The 21554-nt window shown below is 42.6% G+C and overlaps 1 protein-coding gene across 12 annotated transcripts in view; it reads left to right on the forward strand.

Moving 5' to 3' along the window:
* The window catches only part of COL6A3 (collagen type VI alpha 3 chain), a 110211-nt gene that overhangs the window by 34493 nt on the left and 54164 nt on the right, over positions 1-21554 (forward strand). For 8 of the 12 annotated variants that reach the window (XM_054043315.1, XM_054043317.1, XM_054043314.1 and 5 more), the window contains 8 exons: positions 2806-3408; positions 6779-7375; positions 8343-8909; positions 10653-11276; positions 12628-13227; positions 13912-14520; positions 16613-17212; positions 20751-21094. In XM_054043315.1, the coding sequence (XP_053899290.1) occupies positions 2806-3408; positions 6779-7375; positions 8343-8909; positions 10653-11276; positions 12628-13227; positions 13912-14520; positions 16613-17212; positions 20751-21094 (4544 nt within the window). The remainder of the gene's footprint in view (positions 1-2805; positions 3409-6778; positions 7376-8342; positions 8910-10652; positions 11277-12627; positions 13228-13911; positions 14521-16612; positions 17213-20750; positions 21095-21554) is intronic. The other 4 variants (XM_054043318.1, XM_054043322.1, XM_054043320.1 and 1 more) reach the window with 2 other exon arrangements.

The following is a 21554-nucleotide window of genomic DNA, read 5'->3' on the forward strand; positions in this document are numbered from 1 at the left end:
ATATAAAGTTAAAAGAGGACCCAGGGCCTCCATGTTTGGATATCTAGCTGCTCACAAGCCCAGAGGTACTTTTTGGCATCTTTCTGGAGGACACAAATCAGTGTTTTAACAAGCCTTATTATTAAGCTGGCATCCTTCCCACATCCAAACCTCTGGCTTTGTGCCTGGCACCCCTCTCCAGTGGGAAACTGACGAGGAACAAAACTGGCTGCTGGGGGAACAAATATTGGAAGGGTTTGGAAACTAGTCAAGGTTCTGGAAAGTGGCTGAGGTTAAACCACTAATGAATGGTATGTGAATAGCTTAACTTTGGCAGCTGATGTTAGTAACATCCTTTTTAAACGGGGAAGCCTAGGCAGTTAGAAATAGATTGTGACTTGGATTATCCACTGGCATAGATAGAGTAAGAACTCCTGCATCTAGGCTGACCAGATACCAAGTGTGAAAAATTGGGACAGGGGTTGGGGGGGTAATAGGAGCCTATATAAAAAAAAGCCCCACATATCGGGACTGTCCCTATAAAATCGGGACATCTGGTCACCCTACCTGCATCCCCCCTAACTTTGGGCCCAGGGGCACAGGAATAAAGCTATTTGCCTGCTTGCTCCCATCTGGGAGCAGGTGGGAGGGTTGTGGGCAGAACCTTGGCTTTACCCTTTAATGTAGTACAAATCATGCAGTCCTTAGTTAAGCAAAACTCCCACTGGAGTCTTTGAAATCACAGGGCTTGTGCTTGAGAAAGGATATAAGGCCAAATGCTAGTCTTATTCAAAGTCAGAATAAATGGGCAGGGGCTCGCTGATGGGCTCAAGGACTGCCATTTCCTCCCCCCACACTAATAGCCTAGAAGAGTTACTACTACCACCCATTAGCTGTAGTATAGGCCATTACTTCTGTACTCCTACTACTCAGCTGTCTTGTACTACAAGTACAACATAGTCCGTAACTATTGGCCAAAGTTCCAGCACATGCTGCCACAGACAGAACCCCGGCAACCTGTATTGTGCGCATAGAGTACTGTATTGAATCCCTATAACAGCCTTCCCACAGCCTGCCTGCCAGTGCATCAACTCCACTGCTTTTTAGGCCTTCTGCTCCGGCACAGAGTCTGATCACAGCAATGGCCCTGATTACAGATTTTGCCCATAAGAGCATCAAACTCCTAAGAGTATTTTAAGGTGGCACATTGCTTTTCACCGGCCAGCCACATCACAGAGAGTATTGTAAAATGTACTTTTCTTGTACCCTTCTTTCTTAGTTAGCCTAAAACATACAAAACAAGCTGGACAAGGTTTTCAAAAGTGACTCGTGACCCCGTAGAGGAGTCTGGCTTCCAGCCTTTTGTGGAAAATCCAGCCATTATAAGGCATCTTAAGTTGGGCACCTGAAATTAAAGCCCTCAAAATCATTAGTCACTTTTGAACATCTTGGCCACTGTGATTTAAAAAAAAAAATGGAAAAAATTCCTCCAGTGCTCCTGTATAAATTGCCTTTCACTGTCACCCGGAGAAGCCAAGAATTTGTAAAAAGAAGTGTCAGTTAAGGCTGAATGTGGAAATCGAAAAATACCTTCTCCCCATCCTATAATTGTTGATTTTCTTATTATGGCTTCTAGGGTAATATTGTTGAAAGTTAAATGAAGATTGTGCAATATTCACATGCACAAATGATGCAATTAATATTTATTTATGATAGTGTCTACATATCATCATATTTTATCATAACGCCTATTAACCATGTTAATATTTATTTATCTAGTGCCTACATTTTCTGTGTTAAATATAATGGCGTTTTGATTCCAGTATGGCACAACCAACTTTTTTTCTAATTACCAGCCCTTCAGACTCAACTGGGGATTTGAAAATCCAGTTGTGTTCTTTCTACTTCTTACCTCAACATCCCTAAAAAGATTTGGCAGTTAAACTTTAGTCAAGCCAGAATAGAATCCAGCACCCTTTTCCATAGCTGTGCTGGCTGTGCTGAGCGAAGAACAGTAATAACTTGTTTTATTAGTTAAGGAAACAGACAGGACATAAAGACACACAGGGAACAGGTATGTGGAATAAGTGGGAACTGTTCTTTACTTAATTGCTTTTGTGAGCATAACTATTTTGAGACACATGGGACGAGATGATGTAAATTAGCATGCCTCCACTGAAGCCAATAGGAATACACCAGTTTATGTTCTAGCCCAGTGGTTCTCAAACTTGGGCCGCCGCTTGTTCAGGGAAAGCCCCTGGCAGGCCGGGCTGGTTTGTTTACCTGCCGTGTCCGCAGGTTCGGCCGATCACGGATCCCACTGGCCGCGGTTCGCCACTTCAGGCCAATAGGGGCTGCGGGAAGCAGTGTGGGCCGAGGGACGTGCTGGCTGCCCTTCCTGCAGCCCCTAGTTTGAGAACCACTGTTCTAGCCCATTGAAGACCATGAAGATTTTTCATTTGTGTGTGTTTTTTCTATGCTAGAATACATTTTGCAATTTTATTATGATTAGCTTTTGACATTCTCTAGCTTTTTCCCATGATTTAGAAAGAGACATTGTTATAATAAATCATATTATAGTGGAATTTAATGCAATCCCACATTAGAAAATGGGAAAATGTTCTGAAAGGAAGCACTTTAAAAGGGAAGGAAGTGAAGTTCATGACACTAAACCAAAGTATCCATAAGAGGCATGTAAAACTACAATAACACTTACTTCAAGCAAACAAGAAGTCACATAGCTCGTTCAATGGTTGATGTTGCATTAATAAGCATTGTTGATTGAGCACTTCCACTGACAATATATCTGTATATTGTTAATTGCAGTTGTTGCAGTGAACAAGAAGGACATAGTCTTCCTGATAGATGGCACAACTGCATTGGGAACTAGCCAGTTTGATGCAATCTGTGATTTCATTGTCAAAATCATCCAAAAGCTGGAAATTGGACCAGACCTTATCCAAGTAGCTGTGGCACAATATGCAAATACTGTAAAACCTGAGTTCTATTTTAGTGACAGTCAGAATAAAAAAGATGTCACCGGTACCGTTAGGAGATTGAAGTCAATGGGTGGTACGACACTCAATACTGGTTCGGCATTGGACTTTGTTAGGCAAAACTTCTTCACCAGTTCTGCAGGGTACAGGAGTGATGAAGGTGTTCTGCCCATGCTGGTGCTCATTACTGGTGGTAAGTCCACAGATGACGTTGCCCAACCAGCAGCAGAGATTAAAAGGAATGGAATTGTGGTTCTCACCATCGGGTCCAGAAATGCAGATCAGTCGGAACTTCAAGCAATTGCCCAGGAAGCAAACTTGGCATTCACTTCAGCTGCCTTCAGTACTGTAGCTATGAAAGGCATTCTCTCTGAAGTGCTGACACCTATAAAAACACTCTCGGGAGAAGTAGTTATTCAAGAAATAACACAAGGTAACCATACACATTTAACAAAGGAGATGTAGCTGACATAGTTCTCAATTCTTATTTTATACCTAGTAGAGATGAATGAATCATCCACAATGGACATTTAGTTCAGTTAAATGTTGCCTCTTTTCCATTTGCAAAATGTTCATGAATAGGTTGTTAAATTCTTTAATGCATTTGTTACTTGAGGTTTTTCATTAATGTATTTGTAAATTTGCCCCTCCCCCCATGCTATTCTGGTTAATTACATAAGTCATGGGGTATTGTTTCTGATCTCCGATGAGATGATTTGTGTTACTAACCACCACAGAGCAAATTTTGAATATTGCAATCAAATATACAATTTGAAATTTGCTTTCAGTGGATATTCAATCGATCGTGCAAGCTTAAAAATTCTATATGAAAGTATTGTACATGTGACGATAAAGCTGGACCATTCATACGTTCAGAGAAAGTGAACCAGACAAGTTTGTGAATATTGATGACTTCTAATTCACTTTCAAATTCAAATTTGAAATTCAAATTTGCAGAAAAATTTCTCATTATCCACCCACCTATAAAACTAACTGAGTATAAAACTAGTCTAGAATTGGTTGTGTCCATTTAGAGTGTGACCCAAAGCCCACTGAAGTCAATGGTTTCTGTCCATTGACTTCTGTGGGCTTTGGATGAGACCCTTACACAGTAACCTAAGTAATGACATCTGAACCAGTTTCCCATGTATTTCAATAGATGACTTATGTGGCTAAAGATTTTGTACTAAGGTTCTCCTAAGGATTTTTCACCAGTAGACAAGTGTGAGGCTGGATTCTTATAATAAGATACAGAGGGTCATGTTCTAAACTCTCATTTCAGTCCCGGTCATGAAAACATTAGACAAATAAGGCCCCCCTTCAGTTCCCATTAAGGTCACTAGAGAGATTCCCATTGACTTAAGTGAAATTGGATCAGGACTGTATCACTTTCTAGTTTCTCCAGGTTACTAAAATGATAATCCACGGTGCAGAGAAACTGTATGGTTTTAAGAATCCTTTCAAAATGCAATGACTACTCCCTATGCAGAGATGACATTTTACAAATCAGTTTGCTTGCACTGGTCCTTAATTAAGATGAATATCATGGAAAAAGAATCTATCATTTAACAAGCTTTTTCAAAATATGTTTCCTGCTAATACAGTTTCGCATGGCTACATGTCAACCTTGACATTTTTATTTCAAAATGCCAAGTAAAAATGTCCGTAGACTTTTTGTTCTTGAAAACTTATAAATGTAGCTTCCCTCTTTGTCTCTCTGTCTCTGTCATAAACATAGCCGTAAAGAAACACTGTATGGACGTAAATGTTCCCTTGCAACAGCCCATTACAAATATTACTACTGAGTATGACACTGCAATAGATTATCTGAGGATATTCGTTCGCATCAAGGCTTTGAATGGTGACCACAGATGAGAACGGAGAAGAGCAACTTAATCTATGTGATTTGGCAGAAATAATTTCATTACAAAGGTTCCAATTTTGCCCTTTTGATTTTTAATGCCCTGTAACTAGGGCCCTATAGAAAGAACCTGAGATAGAGAAATGGATAGACCTCTCTAATGTTCAAGTTTAAAGACATCAAACATTACCCTTGACAAAAGAACCTTCAGAATAGAGGAACGTAGCTACCTACATGCCTATATATGTATGTGGAGTTGGCATCCGTGTGATCAATTAGAGAGGCATGCTATAAATTGCATAGGCAAGTGATAAATGTGTTGCAGTCCTATGCAGTTTATCTCAGACATAGGACCATGTTTCCAGCCCATTAGTCTATCTCCCGGGAACTTCCCCTACCATTTCAAACCCCTCAGCAGCTTCAAACACCAGACTTAGTTTTTTAAATCAACCTACAAGAGAAAAGTTGACTCCTGCATCCCCCTAAAAGTGGAATTTCCCCCCAAACCGATCCCAGGTAGAGGCCCAGATTTGTTCTGCAAGCAATGGCAGCTTTTCAGAATGTAGGGATGTTATGATTTCAAGTCTGATATCACAGGACCTTTAAGGACTAGAAGCGGGAACTGGAAAAGGGAGATTCCAAGGGTAAAATCCCAACCCTATGGAAATCAATGGGAGCTTTGCCATTAACATCAATAGGGCCAGTATTTTACCCTAAGCTTCCCAGTGGGATTTAGCACTATCTCCTAACCCTATAAAGGGCTGAGATACTATTTTAAAGCTGTGACATTTTGGCTGAGATCCAGCAGTTTGCTGCACAACTCCAGAGCAAAAAGGCCCTAATGCTGATGTAGGGAGAATCCTCTAGTGGGACTGAGCTGGTGTTGTGGGTTTGATGCCACCTTCCTCTGTGTTGCAGGGGACCATGGCTGGGCCAGGTACTATGCAACGTCAATACGAGAGGCCAGAATCTGGACCTAAGCAAGGAGTGCAGGATCAAGCAGTACGTCCCCAAAGAGGGAAGTTCCTGTCCGTCACTGTTGGCAAAATGCAAATCTGCCATTCTGGAGCTAGGGAGGGTGGAGATACACAGGCACCTTACAGAGTCACCCCAATATAGCCAGGAGAAACACCTACTTAAAAACACAACATACAGCGAAAGATATTTAAGGTGGCCACTCAAAATACCATCCAAAACCAGTTACTTAAGACAGGTGCTCTTCTACTGAAAGTTGTACTCCAGGGGCCATATTATGCTCTCTGCTACGCCAGGGCAAATCTGGAGTAACTCTACTAGAGCCCACGGAGTTACCTCAGATTTACACTAAGAGCAGAATCTGGCTCACTATGCTTTGGGGGCAGTCGCTCGGAATGGGAGATTGTCTCATAAGGATGGTCTCTGGTACTGGTTTCACTATATTTGGCCATGATTCAGATCACAGTGTATTTTACATATTACCAAACTCATATTTTCTATAATAGGAGGCCCAAAGTTTTCATTAAATATAATCTCACTCACCCCAGTGTAATGGAGACTAGCTGCAGAGAGTCAGATTCTTCTCTGATGTACATTAGTGTTTCTCTATTAAAGTCAATGAAACCAGTTTACACCAGCTGAGGTTCTGACCCAGAGTAGCTACAGAGTATGCAACCATTCTGATTGTCATTAGTAATAATATACATTTTCTACACAGCAGACAAGGACGAGGCTCCATTTCTAAATACGAGCCATTCAAATACTGTTTGCAGCCCAAGCCAAAACCAAAACATCCAAAAACGTCACATAATGTTCTTGCTGTTACTCTCTTGGAAACTCTCTCTTCCCTTCACTTTCTCTCTCCCACAAGGTATACATGTGTGTACGGTGTATACTGTATGCACACATGACAAATACTGGTATGTTTTCTATGATGTCTCACGTTATTTTCTGTGCTCCACTGCAGTTCAAAACAAAAGGGATATCATCTTTCTTTTGGATGGATCACTCAACGTTGGAAATGCCTACTTCCCATTTGTACGCGACTTTGTTGTGAGCCTAGTTAACGGCCTTGATGTTGGAAATGACAATGTACGCGTTGGCCTAGTACAGTTTAGTGATACTCCTACAACTGAATTCTTTTTAAACACATTCCCAAACAAGGCAGATATCATTACTCGCCTGAGGCAATTGTTCCCTAAAGGGGGATCAGTGCTGAATACTGGCTTGGCACTAGACTTTGTCCTTACGAATCACTTCACTGAAGCTGGTGGGAGCAGAATAGATGAACAAGTTTCAAAGGTCCTGGTCCTGCTTGTAGCAGGGCAGTCTGCTGATGCATTCAAACAAGCGTCCAATGCATTAGCTCGGGCTGGAGTGCTGACGTTTTGTGTTGGAGTTAGAGATGCCGATAAGGCAGAACTTGAGCAGATGGCATTTAATCCAAGACTGGTGTATTTTATGGATGATTTCAGTTCTCTGGGAGCTTTACCACAGGAGTTAATTAGTCCTTTAACAACATATGTTAGAGGAGGTGTGGAAGAAGTTCCACTTACCCCTTCAGGTAATATCTACCTTTCTTCATGTTGACTGTATTAAGTTGGTCTTGTTTCTTTTGATTGTTTACTTTGAATGATGCACAACTTCTTACTTGTCCAAGGCCCTGATCAAGCAAAGCATTAAGCCTGTGTTTCATTTTATGTGGGTAGATCCATTGACCCACTGAAGTCACCACTAACATGCTTAAAGTTCAGCAACTGCTCAAGTGCTTTGCTGAATCAGCACTGAAATGGAGATCAGAATGGGTCTATGACCACCATACCAAATATCCTGCCCAATTGTCCCTGTAGCCTTTGTATCCCGACCACTTGGGATGCATTAGTGCCTACGATAGGTGTTTGTATGGACCAACTCACACGTAGGGAGTGGTTACTGCTCCCCACAAAAAATGAAAAGGAGAGATTAATATAGTGGAGAACAGCATAGATCAACCAAAGAAAAAGCAAACCCCCAACATAAAAGGCTAGAGTTGACCCTCAGTTGCAACCCCACTGAAATCAATGGGCTGGTACGGGTGTAGAGGAGGACAGAATTTATTCCTGATAGTGAGTTAAAAGTTAATGAAAGTCTCTGATATTATCTCCAAAAATATTTGTGTCAGGTTTAAAGTTAACCTGATATATATAAATATTTTCCCTAGAGTTCTTTTATTGTGGCTCCATTCAGAAGGGGCTATTAAAAAGATTAAGATTATTTAGTTTGGAAATGCAAAAATTAAGAGGAATTTAACAAATAGATAACAGATGCTCCACTTTGCTTTGGAAAGTCAATGAAATTAAAAAGTGACCAAAGGGAGATAGGTAAAGTATCCCTTTTCATTTAGTTAGATACTTTCATTTAGATACTCTAGTTAATGAAAATCACTCAATCGTTTTAAATATCAAAATCCAGCTCCTTAAAAGTAAAGTTTCCATGATGACCCATAAAAAGGTTTTAACATCTTGTTTTCTTTTTCTTTCTATTTGTTCTAGCGAGTAAGCGAGACATTTTATTCATGATTGATGGCTCATCCAACCTAGTTGGGCAGTTCCCTCTTGTCCGGGACTTTGTGCACAAAATTATTTCTCAGCTCAATGTAAAGCCGAATGCCATCCGAGTCTCTGTGGCTCAGTACAGCGACAACGTCCAGGTGGAGTTCACCTTTGACCAAATCCCATCTAAGCAGGAAACACTCCAGAAAGTGAAACGAATGAAGATAAAAACGGGGAGACAACTGAACGTGGGGGCTGCACTGGATTATGCAGTGAAGAATCTGTTTGTGAAGAGAGCTGGAAGCAGGATTGAAGAAGGCGTTCCTCAGTTCTTGGTTCTGCTTTCTGCTGGGAGATCTAGTGATAACGTGGAACAACCAGCAGAGACCCTGAAAGGAATTGGTGTTGTCGTTTTTATTATCGCAGCCAAGAATGCCGATATCACACAACTAGAAAGGATAGTTTATGCTCCAGAGTTCATTCTAAAAGTTGATTCCCTTCCTAGAATTGGAGACATACAACCACAGATAGTGAACTTATTGCAAACCATAGAAATTCAACGACCAGGTATGGAAAGCCACCATTTCTTTTGTTTTTATAGCATTGAAACATGTATCAAATTTGTTTCAGAGGACTAAAAAAAACGTTGCAAAATGATCGTTGTAAATTAGAACTACACACGAAACAATGGATCCTGGGCCTGATCCAAAGCTCACTGAAACTGGTGGAAAGTCTCCCACTGATTTCAGTACATTTTGGTTCAGGCCCAATATGGTTGAGATTTAAAATAATGATGTAGCAAGTGGTAGTCTACGTTGGTTTTCCTTCATTCAAGCTCTAATCCAATAAAGCACTTCAGTGCATGCTTTCCTTTAGGACAAGCAGTCTCATTGAAGTTTATGATTTATATTATACAGTATAATCTGCAGGCCACAACAGAGACTGCAGCCCCATTGTGCTAAGCACTGTGCAAAGATGGTGTCATAGACAGTCTCTTCTCTGAAGAGCTTACAGTAGGAGTAGCTTTAAGTGCTTGGCTGGATTAAGAGTAAATTAGGGCAAGGTCGTCTCTATTTCTCTTCCAAACTGATTTTGTTCTTCTTGAAAGTGGTGTGGGGAAAGAGGAACATGGCATCATCGACAATCCAGTGCATAAATCTATTGCTTGCCATCCTAGATTCATTTCTCTAAATTTCTTCTTGAATGAAACATGAACAGCTTTTATATTTTGCACCCAGATATCAACCAGTAAATTAAATGCTATTGAATCAGTTGCAATTATAACCGGCGGAAATTAAAATGGCAGAACTAGAATGAAGGATAACAAAAGGGGAACAATTCAATTATCAAAATTCTAAACAGCATGGTACCATAGAGACATCATCTGTGAACACATATGCCTTTTTTTGTGAAACATCCCTGCTTTGCCAGCAAAGACGATGGGTATTATGGCCTCCTACCAGCAGATGGAGACAGGGAAAATGCAACATACTTAACATGAAGCCTCCATAAAGGTTCTAGCCAAATGAACCTTATCCGGTCTTTGACAGGCAGTGACTGTTTACTGGTTGGCCTGAACCAGGGTGTTGAAGTTTGGTGTGAGTTTGTTCGGTAGTAGAACTGATCAATTTTTTTTAGCTTTTAGAAATGTTCGACTACTTTTGTCACAAAAATGATTGAACATTTTTCATTTTTATTTCAGTTCACTTCTTTATTTTGCTGGCTTGAGCCCGTTGAAATATTGTCACAAAAATATTTTCACCATTGTCCAATCAGCTGTGGAATTTGTGTGTGTGTGTGTGTGTGTGTGTGTGTGTGTGTGTGTGCAGCATTACTTATTTCTAGGTTAGAATGCTCCCCGGGGAAGTTTTTTTTCCTATGTCTCTCCTCCATCTTGCACCCCTCTCTAGGGCACTCTATGTGGAGTAGTCAACTGGTGCTAATGTGTTCCACTCCCTAGAGACCCTTGATCGCTTTGGGAGAAAATGCCCCCTGATTACATACTCCATTTGTCTTCCCTTGCTGAAGGCTGATGCCTCCACTAAAGAGTATAGAGCCCCCTCCAGACTAAGTAGGTATCACCCAGCACATGATGTCACATGGTTTTCATTGGATTTCCATCCATCTGTCCACTAGTCAAGAGCATTTGACTGCCTGGGAAAAGGTAAACTATAAAGAAACAGGATCAGTATCTGTGATACATGACCTAAGATCCCAAGCGTTTCCTCTCTCTGCAAATCATTTTATACAGAGCATGTCTACTTTACACCGAGAATCTGACTTATCTTCCCCTTCCCTCATTGTCTCCAGAAACAGTTGACGAAAGTGAGAAGAAGGATGTGGTGTTTGTGATTGATGGCTCAGATGGTGCCAGAAGTGGTTTCCCTGCACTGAGGACCTTTGTGCAAAGAGTGGTCGAGAGCCTGGATGTCAGTCCTGACAGGGTCCGTGTTGCCGTGGTGCAATACAGCAACACCATACAACCCGAGTTCCTTCTGAATGCCTACACTGATAAAGCAGATGTGATCAGTGCCATCCGGGGCCTGTCCATTATGGGAGGGGCTCCTCTTAATACAGGTACAGCCCTGGACTATGTCCTAAAGAATGTGTTCACCAGCCCAACTGGCAGCAGGATAGCTGAAGGTGTCCCTCAGCTATTGATTCTCCTGACATCTGGTAAATCAAGAGATGATGTGAGAAGGCCCTCGGTGGCCCTGAAGACTGGTGGCATGGTGCCATTAGGCATTGGAATTGGAAATGCCGATATCACTGAGCTGCAGACCATCTCGTATGTTCCAGACTTTGCTGTTGCAATCCCTGACTTCAATCAACTGTATACTGTACAGCAGGTCATCTCAGAGAGAGTCACTCAGCTCACCAGGGAACAAATTGAAGGGCTAATCCCGGATTTTGAATTGACATCACCCAGTCCAGGTGAGAAGGTGTTTTTTGGCTGTTGTGTCTGCAGAGCAATGCTCATACGAGTAAGATTCAGAGACAAAAAACTGATGTTTAAATAACATTATGGTTGTGACGCAAAGAGGGAAAGGCAAGGCATTCACAATTAAGGCTCCAAAACCAACCTCATCTCCCTGTGAATTTATCCTCTATTTTCTCGCTTGTACCCGGGTTTGCAAGGATCTGTGTAATTCCTGCCAGTCATTCAAATACATCTATAGGCCCTGTGGTCCATGCAGGCAGACTGCTATGTCTACACAGTCCACTGAAGTCAATGCAGGCTCTGGACCATAGTGCTACAATAAATAAATGGGGTGATATATTAATTAATAACTTAGTGACCAGGCAATTTCTGCCCCCGCTTCCCCAAAAGAAAACTAGATCATTTAGTTAAGAAACTGACATTTTCATGTAAATTCATGTAGATTTTTCCGACATTTATAATTCAGGCACAGAACTTTGCTCTGACCTGAAACCGGGTGGAAAAGCTCATCATCAGGAAGCAAACCTTCCTCTTGGGAATAACAGCAATGGGGAAAACAACTCTCAGATGGCAAGTGTAGCGCAATCTAGTGATGCAAAAGAGAGGGCGGTGTCACTGAACTCATTTTCTCAATGTCTAGATGGTCTTCTTGCAGTCTGCCCTGTGTAAGGGGTAGCATGGGGCTGCGCCTCTCTGGGAAAAGACCAGAGAAGAACCTGGTGCTCAGAGATAATTCTCATGTTTACTGCCTCATGTGTGTGGCAAGCTAGTCTGGCCAGTGAATAGGGGGGAGGTGTGGAGCCAGGGTTCCTCTGACTTCCTGCCTTCTCAGCCCCCTCCCTGGCCTTCACTCAGAGGACTCAGATCAGGAGAGCAACCATTACTCCACCCCACATGGCTAGAGTCGCAATCTGAGCAGGGGAGCAAAGGGGCTTTAATGCGTCTGTTCCCTGACACAGCCAAGAGAGAGGGCTGACAGGCTCCCCTCTGTGCACTAAATGACAAATTGTGATCCCTATTTTTTTTAATTAGTGGCTGTATCGAAGTGAGATTGTGAGAGTGCGGGATAGAAGGTGGCTTGCAGGGTCTAGCCTCACTTGGATTCCGAATGTTGTAAATCAGAGTTGTGTATGAGGACTGCAGACTAGATTTCCACACTATTTAATCTTACACGTCAATTTCATTGGACAGCTAATTTCAGCACGGTGCTGCTTGCTGATGACCCCGAAAATGATGATGTGTAATTGCACATCTGCAGGTGCCTTAAACTTTTGCCCATTAGATCATTTACCAATGCAACTCTTGGGCATACGTGCATCATCTGAACTCTTTCTCTTTTGACAGTGAGCAGCAAGAAGGATGTTGTGTTTCTCATTGATGGCTCCCAGACTGTTACCCCTGAGTTCAATTTCATCCGTGGTCTGATCGAACGGATGGTGAACTCCCTGGATGTGGGTTTCGATGCCACCCGGGTTGCTGTGGTCCAGTTCAGTGATGACTCCAGGGTCGACTTTCTTCTCAATGCTCACTCCAGCAAAGATGAAGTGCTGAGTGCTGTGAGAAAATTAAGGGCCAAATTTGGCAAAAAAGTTAACTTAGGAGCTGCTCTGGAGTATGTATCGAAAAATATCTTTACAAGAACTTCTGGAAGTCGCATAGAGGAAGGTGTCCCTCAGTTTTTAATACTGCTCTATTCCGGCAAGTCTGCTGATGACATAGAGGACCCTGCCCGCCAAATCAAACTAGCTGGAGTCGCACCTTTGACTATCGCAAAGGATGTGGATCCTGAGGAACTGATAAAGATTTCTCTCAGCCCTGAGTATATATTCTCAGTGAGAAACTTCCGGGAACTACCCAGCCTAGAGCAGAAGCTGCTGACCCCTATTAGAACGCTGACTTCAGACCAGATACAAAGTCTCCTGGGAGACATAATAGTCCCTCCAGGTAAGATTGTCTGATCACCCAGTGCCTTTGTGTTGCTGTTAATGTAGCTATTGCTAAAAGTGCAAATAACTTTCCATTTTTTCCCTGCCAACAAATGATTTCCCCCTGAAAAACAAATACAGCACATTCGCACTGTCAGGAGAATGGAGATTCATTAGCGATTTCATGGAGATATCAAAGGCTAAGGTTTTCTGGGCAAAAGCTGCATTGCTTACCTTGTCTGCAGCCCTTTGAAGAGTTTTCTAGTTAAAATGAGCATAAATCTGGGGCCAAAATGAGGTTAGGAACATTTAAGGAAATGATTGCATAAAAAGTAGACGTCAGAGTGCAGGAGAGTAGGATTTGGGGTGATATATATTTATAATTTTGGATGTAAATTTAAACTGACAGGTAAAGCCAAAAAGAGGCAAACAAAAAACACCGCCCCCCCAAAAGAAACCAACTCCAATTCCCATGCCTAAAGGGTGGCTTTTCACTTTAATAGATAGCACATTTTAGCATTCCCCCTTAAAAACAAAGCATATGTGCTATATTTATCAGGTGAATGGAGCTTCATCAGAGATCCCATGAGTTGGGTCATCCTTGGGAAGAGATTGCTCAGAAACCTTACAGCAAAGCTCACGCAAAGGAGGTTTTTCATGTCAGCAATTTTCCTCTCTCCTTGACGTTTTTGTTCTCCTGCAGATTTGGACGGCGATAGGAAGGACGTCATCTTCCTCATCGACAGCTCTGACGGCGTCAGGGCCGACGGTCTTGCACACATTCGGGATTTCATCATCAGAATTGTTCAGCAGCTGGATGTTGGGCCAGACAAAGTGAGAATTGGTGTGGCCCAATTCAGCAATACTGTATTTGAGGAGTTCCTTTTAAAACAACACAAGACCAAAGAGGCTGTTCTGCAAGCCATACGCCGCCTGAGGCTAAAAGGAGGGTCCCCACTGAACGTTGGCAACGCGCTGGACTATGTTGTGAAGAATTACTTCATTAGGTCTGCAGGGAGCAGAATAGAAGACGGGGTCCCCCAGCATTTAGTCCTCCTCCTTGGAGGGAGGTCCCAGGATGATGTGACTAGACCTTCTGCTTTGATTGCATCTACTGGGGTTAAAATCCTGGGTGTAGGAGCAAGGAATGTAGACGGCACTCAGTTGCAGAGAATTACCAATGATCCTCGACTTGCATTCATAATCAGAGATTTTACAGAACTCCCAACCATTGAAAAGAGATTCATCAAATCATTTGAAGAACCTCAAGAGCCTACACTTCCACCTCCTCCAATTCCAATTCCAATTCCTGGTCAGTCTTTTATTCATGTTGGTATACACTGGGGGGAACCTTTGGGATGCAGCATGGGATAAAATTCTCATAATTTGTAAAGCCATTCAGAATTAATGTATTTTAGTCCTTATTCCTTTGCTTGCATTGCACTAAAGAATACTTGCCGAAAGGGCCTTGCAGAACTTGGAAAATGGTAGAATTTAGAACGTGAATAAGACGGAAATATGTCCCTCATAAAAATAAATAACATGTTATATAGCGTAACATTTGGGTGGGGTGGGTCCATGCTCTGAGGTGGCACTGAGCATTCTTTCTCTTAGGGGCATGGCTGGCTGGCTCTTGCTCACATGCTCAGGGTCTAACTGATCGCTGTAAGGGGGTTGGGAAGGAATTTTCCCTCAGGTCAGATTGGCAGTGACTTTGGGGGGGTTTCCGCCTTCCTCTGCAGCGTGTGGGGTGCAGGTCACTTGCCAGGATTATCTGGGTATGTCTCACTTAATCATTTCCCTGACATTGCGGGGGCTTCGGGCACTGGTGCCCCTCAGTCCCTCTTGTTCCCTGCCTGTGGCACATAGAGTCTAGCCTCCTGTGGGCTGTCGTACTTTGGTCTCATTTCGGTTATTGAGTTTAGTATGCGGGTGCTGGGTGGTGGTGTTGGCCTATGATACACAGGAGGTCAGACTAGATGATCTGGGGGTCCTCTCAGGCCTTAAACTCCATGACTCTATCATGAATATGATGTTTTATGGACCCTTTCTTCTGAGCGGTCACAAAACTGCTCGTGTCGCTGAAGAAACATAAAGATGAGATGGAAGTGATAGTGAAACATGACATTACTTCACATGGGACCTGCTCCAAAGTCCATTGAAGTCAGTGTAAAGATTTCCATAGACTTCCAAGAGCCTTAGATCAGGACTATATTTAGGAGTTCTCCTAGCCTTAAAATAGAACTAGGCATTTTGCTAAAATAATCGAGGTTTTGCACTTAGATTTGGCATTTGGAATTCTGTTCCCTGCCTTTCCCCACCCCCAATCTATCCTGTTCTCTGCACTGGCTTCACCCTGGGGTGCTTGCATGTTGTGTGTGAATTACTGTTTTTATCATTTGCTTGCTCAGCATTTTCCTCGTTTGATTTTTCACTGGCACCCAGTAATGAATTACACCCAATGGTACCCTAATCTGGAATCTTGATGGACAAACCTCTTAATGTTTGGTTCTGATGAGCCCATAATCTTTGGGTGCTCCTCCAAAGTTTTTCAAATACAGTCACTCCTTTTCTCCATGTAACCATCGTTGTCTCTTTCAATGACCCTAACTGTGCCCTTTGTACTCTCGGCATATAATCTGTCACCCTAAATGGTTGCCTCAAACCTAAGCATATTGATTCTCTTCTCCTTCCTGTCGCTATGGTCTCTTTTCTCCCAAGAGGTCATCTCTGGTTGATATTTTGCCACATCCAAAATGTGGTCTCAATAGATCCTGCAGAACCTGCTTTGCTGGCTGGTTTCTTCAAATCTCACATTTCAGAGGGCTTTCCTAGTTCATTGGTGCTTTAGGACATTTTCCCCAGCACGGACTAACTGATTTTGCTATGGATTTAGCAGGCTAGCAGCACAGGTGCAGAGCAGGGGCAGAGAGATTTTGGACCTCAGGTGCTAATATGAATCCCCAAAAAAGGGAGGTGTGAGCTGGGGTTTGTGTCAGTTTGTATAGTCCGGCCAAGATTTTAAAAAGTGACTTGTGAATTTGGGTGCTAGCAAAAGAAGAGACATCTTAAAGGGGCCCGATTTTCCGAAAATGCAGCAGCCACCTGCTCACTGAACGTCAGGTTCCTTTAAGATTGGCCATCCAAAAAAGGAGGCAGCCACTCACTTTTGAATGGCTTGGTCTTCACTGACTCATTCACTCATTCTGAATCAGCCATAGTCTTACTGCTCATCTTATTTTCCAAGGCAAGACATGTTTCTAAATGAAATGCAGAATTATTTCTATGTGCAGCACGCAGCCTTTGCCGACAACTTAAGAATGGTCTATTTTCCTCTAGTGTTTGAGACAATATTCTGGGTGCGACAAAGCATTTAATACCCACCTTCTTTTTAACTGTTTCAGGTGGTAAAAAGGAAGTCGACATCGTGTTTTTGCTGGACAGCTCCATCAATTTAGGGAGAGAAAACTTCCAGCAGGTTATCCAATTTGTATATTCCATAATTGATGCTTTCTATTCAGATGATAAATCCATTAAAGTGGGATTGGCCCAGTACAACTCTGATGTGACTGATGAATTTTTTCTCAAGGACTATACCACCAAAGACCAGATCTTACGTGCTATCAACAGAGTAGCCTATAAAGGAGGCAGAGTGGCTAATACTGGAGAAGGCATCAGACACATCCAGGCAAAGCACTTTGTGAAAGAGGCTGGTGGCAGGGGGGAGGACAGGGTCCCTCAAGTTGCTTTTATTGTGACAGGAGGCAAACCTTTGGATGACGGACAGACAGCGGCATTAGCACTGGCAAACTCAGGTGTCAAGGTGTTTGCCGTTGGTGTGAAAAACATTGACCTGAATGAAGTGAGCAAGCTATCCAGTGATAGTGCTACTGCTTTCAGAGTGGCAACGGCTCAGGAACTGTCAGAACTGAATGAACAAGTGTTGATTACTCTTGATGCTGTTATGGAAGAGCAACTGTGTCCAGGAGTGAGTGAATCCAGAGGTAAGTGCCATTGTTGTAAAAATATTATTTCCATGTATAGTTCTCCTCTTGGAGCACTTTGTTTGCTTTAAACAGACTCCTCCAATAGCATCATTGTATTCCTGTTCCCATGCTTTCTTAAGCCTGGATCTTGCAAATTCTAGTGACTGGGCTCAGCCCTAGACTATAAACCCTTCCCTAGATGGTAAGCTCTTCAGCACAAAAACCTTCCTATCCTATCCATCTGTGGAGCACCTAGAACATGGGGCGGGGTGGTGGTGGTACTGCAATATATGTCAAACAACAATCCCAACAGGCATTCTAAGATGACAAACACTAGCATAGAATCATAGAATATGAGGGCTGGATGGGACCTCAGGAGGTCATCTAGTCCAGCCCCCTGCTCAAAGTAGGACCAATCCCCAGACAAATTTTTGCCCCAGATCCCTAAATGGCCCCCTCAAAGATTGAACTTACAACCCTGGGTTTAGCAGGCCAATGCTCAAACCACTGAGCTATCCCTCCCCCCCCCAGAATCATAGGACTAGAAGGGACCTTGAGAGGTCATCTAGTCCAGTCCCCTGCACTCAGGGTTGATTGATCATGTGTTGACAATGATAGTCTCCACCTCAAACAAAATAGTTACTAAATGATCTAATGCTGCCCTGTGGAATTAAGTGTTATCTGATCTGACTGGCCCCTTTGTACTGACTTAGTTAGTTTTCTTGACCTAAGGCTTACTAAATGATAAACTCAAAACTGACTGCCCAAGATTGGTATGCATGTTATACCAGTGAATTCCAGCTTGACCTCACCTCACCATGGATTTTGCCTTTAGATCAGAACTGGGTATAACTATATATATATATTGGAGGATTAAGGATTGTGGGGAGAAGAGTAGTGAGATTTACCCCTTTTGTCAAGGTCTGCCCTGAACTTTCAGGGCACATTGTCATATTGTAGGATCTATTTCATTGGTCCATCCTCAGAGCGTGATGGGCTTTGTTTGGCTCTAGACAGCCACAAAAGGAAGTACTGTCCAACTAGTGGGTCATTCTGTAGATAGCCCACGTAACATGATGCTGGCTCCTCCTCATTTCCAGCTCACTGCATGGCTGCAGATGTGCCAAGATGCATACAGCAGCAGCTGGCAATAAGGAGGGTGATTCTGGTGTTTCTGCAGGGTTCTTGCATGAATGGAAAGGGGATCCAGACTGGTCGGGCTCCAGTGGATGGACTGGGAAGGGAGCTGAGACTGCGTGATGATCTCTCTGTTAAGATGTGGTCCCTGCTGGGGAAAAGTTAGACATGCCCATGATACAGATGATAAGAACATTTTGCACTTATCATTGCATCTTTCATCGAAGGTGTGACGGGTTGGATCACAGAAACCCCCTTGGGAGCTGCCACCCGGTGTGCAAAGACTACCCCTGCTTCTGTTTTCCCTGCCAGCTCAGGACTCCAGCACCCTGTCTTGCTGAGCCAGACACTCCTGTTTGGCTCCAGACACAGATCCAGGGTCTGAATCACTTGTCCCAAAGCTGCAAGTTTACCTGAAAACGGCTCACAGAAGTGTGCTTGTCTTTAGCACTCAGATGCCCAACTCCCAGTGGGGTCTAAACCCAGATAAATCCGTTTTACCCTGCATAAAGCTTATGCAGGGCAAACTCATAAATTGTTCGCCCTCTATAACACTGATAGAGAGATATGCACAGTTGTTTGCTCCCTCAGGTATTAATACATACTCCGAGTAAATTACTGAATAAAAAGTGATTTTATTAAATACAGACAGTAAGATTTAAGTGGTTCAAAGTAGTAACAGACAGAACAAAGTAAGTCACCAAGCAAAATAAAATAAAATGCGCAAATCTATGCTTAATCAAACTAAATACAGATAATCTCACCCTCAGAGATGTTTCAGTAAGTTTTTCTCAGACTGGACACCTTCCAGGCCTGGGCACAATTCTTTCCCCTGGTACAGCTCTTGTTGCAGCTCAGGTGGTAGCTAGGGGATTCTTCATGATGGCTTCTCCTTTTCTCTGTTCTCTTCCCCCCCTTTATATATCTTTTGCATAAGGCGGGAACTCTTTGTCTCTCTGGGTTTCCACCCCCCCTCACTGGAAAAGCACCAGGTTAAAGATGGATTCCAGTTCAGGTGACATGATCACATGTCACTGCAAGACTTCATTACTCACTTGCCAGCACACACATATACATAGACTCACAGGTAAATACAGCCATCTACAGACAATGGGAGTCATCAAGATTCCAAACCATCATTAATGGTCCACACTTTACACAATTACAATAGGCCCTCAGAGTTACATTTTATATTTCTAGTTTTAGATACAAGAGTGGTACATTTATACAAATCAGATGATCACACTCAGTAGATTATAAGCTTTGTAATGATACCTTACAAGAGACCTTTTGCATGAGGCATATCCCAGTTACTTACATTCACTTATTACCGTATTTTCTCTAAAACTATCTCAGTTACATTATATTGACTTATTATCAAGTTTTTATAAAACCATATAGACTGCACAACGTCACAGAAGGATTGCAAAACACTTCACAGAGATCGATTACGGCTCACAAAGTTCCTGTGAAGTCGATAAGCACAGATGGAGCTAACAGAGTCTGCCTGCCATGCCAAATGATACAAAAGTGTTTGGCCACTAAACCGTGAATAGAACCCAGGAGTCCTGGCTCCCAATGCCCTGCTTAAACCACTAAACTTTTTGCAGCTCATATTAAATCTTTGTACTAATTCTCTCCTAAAATAATGCAAGACTTGTAATTCTGTGCAAAAAAGATAAAATGAAACGCCAGTTTTTGGCCGCAAATTGTAGCAAATGAAAGGAGAAAACACTTGCCCACTATTAAAGGATGGACAAACTTTCACAGAGGCAAAACAAGGTATTTCTCCATGCAATCTAGGCCACATTTATTTCTTAGCGGATTCATTTCCTATTTGTTTTTGAATAGATGAAGTCAAATTCTAAACAATAGCTACACTGAGAAAAACATAGGCCTTTGCCCAATATAACCACTTTTTATTCATTGTTATTATTATAAGTAGTAGCTAGGGCTCCAAATCAGGATCAGGGCCTCATTGTACTTGTCACTGTCATTTGGACAACTAGCACAAAGATTGTCGCTTGCCCAAAGAGCTCACAGTCTAGGATTCAGATAATATTCAACAGATGAATAAACGGTGACTCAATTTAAAAAAAAATAAACAGAGTTCTGTAGCTGCTCTGTTCCGAAGCAGTCATTGCAGAATCGTAGAAGAATCATAGAATTACAGAATATTAGGGTTGGAAGAGACCTTGGGAGGTCATCTAGTCCAACCCCCTGCTCAAAGCAGCACTAACACCAACTAAATCATCCCAGCCAGGGCTTTGTCAAGCCTGACCTTAAAAATCTCTAAGGATGGAGATTCCAGTACCACCCTAAATAACCCATTCCAGTGCTTCACCACCCTCCTAGTGAAATAACTTCCCCCCACCACTTACTCTGTGTCTGAATGAGTCTACACATTTTTCCTCCCCAGAATGCAAACTGGATGTGATACTTGGGTTTGATGTCTCGGATGCTGGACAAAATATATTTAGTTCTCAGAGCGCATTGGCGTCCAAGGTAAAGAGCATTCTGAACAGAATTACCAAGATGCAGAGGATCAGCTGTACTGGCAACCAGCAGCCAACTGTGCGAGTGGCAATCATGGCGCAAACAGGCAACAGAGGCTCCGTTGAAGCCTTTGACTTTTCCGAGTACCAGCCGGAATTGTTTGAGAAGTTCCGAGACATAGGCAACCGTGGTCCATATTTTCTGACAGCACAGACGCTGAGCTCTTACCAGAGCAAATTTAGAACATCTCCTGCCAACAACGTGAAAGTAAGTCTGGGTTCCCCTCTCATTCTAGAGGTTTTTCTACGTGCTTTGAAACAGAAACACATTGGGCAAGATTCTCTACTGGTTTAAACAAGCACAGCTCCAGAGAAGTGAACTTAGCTCTCCCAGTTTACACCAGGTAGGAAATTGCCCCACTGAAATGCTGAGAGCATGAAAGATTTCCTGACACTGAAAAGCAAAGATCCCTAGATGTCTGGGTTTTTCCCCATTATTTCTTTACTTGGAATATTGCTGTATATATTTTAGTTTAATTGATGCAGGGAAATTAATAAACAAAGCATCCTTGTTAGAGCATCTTAACCGTATTGTCTTGCTGCACTTAAGTGGCATTTTAAAATATATTGTAAGGCACAACACTGTGGAGTGTCACTCCGGCTAATGTTTGTGAATACCAATTTGGGCCATTTACTGAGCTGTAGCTATTACTAACGGGAAAATGTAC

This window comes from Malaclemys terrapin, chromosome 11 (genome assembly GCF_027887155.1).
Source record: "Malaclemys terrapin pileata isolate rMalTer1 chromosome 11, rMalTer1.hap1, whole genome shotgun sequence".
NCBI lineage: Eukaryota > Metazoa > Chordata > Testudines > Emydidae > Malaclemys > Malaclemys terrapin.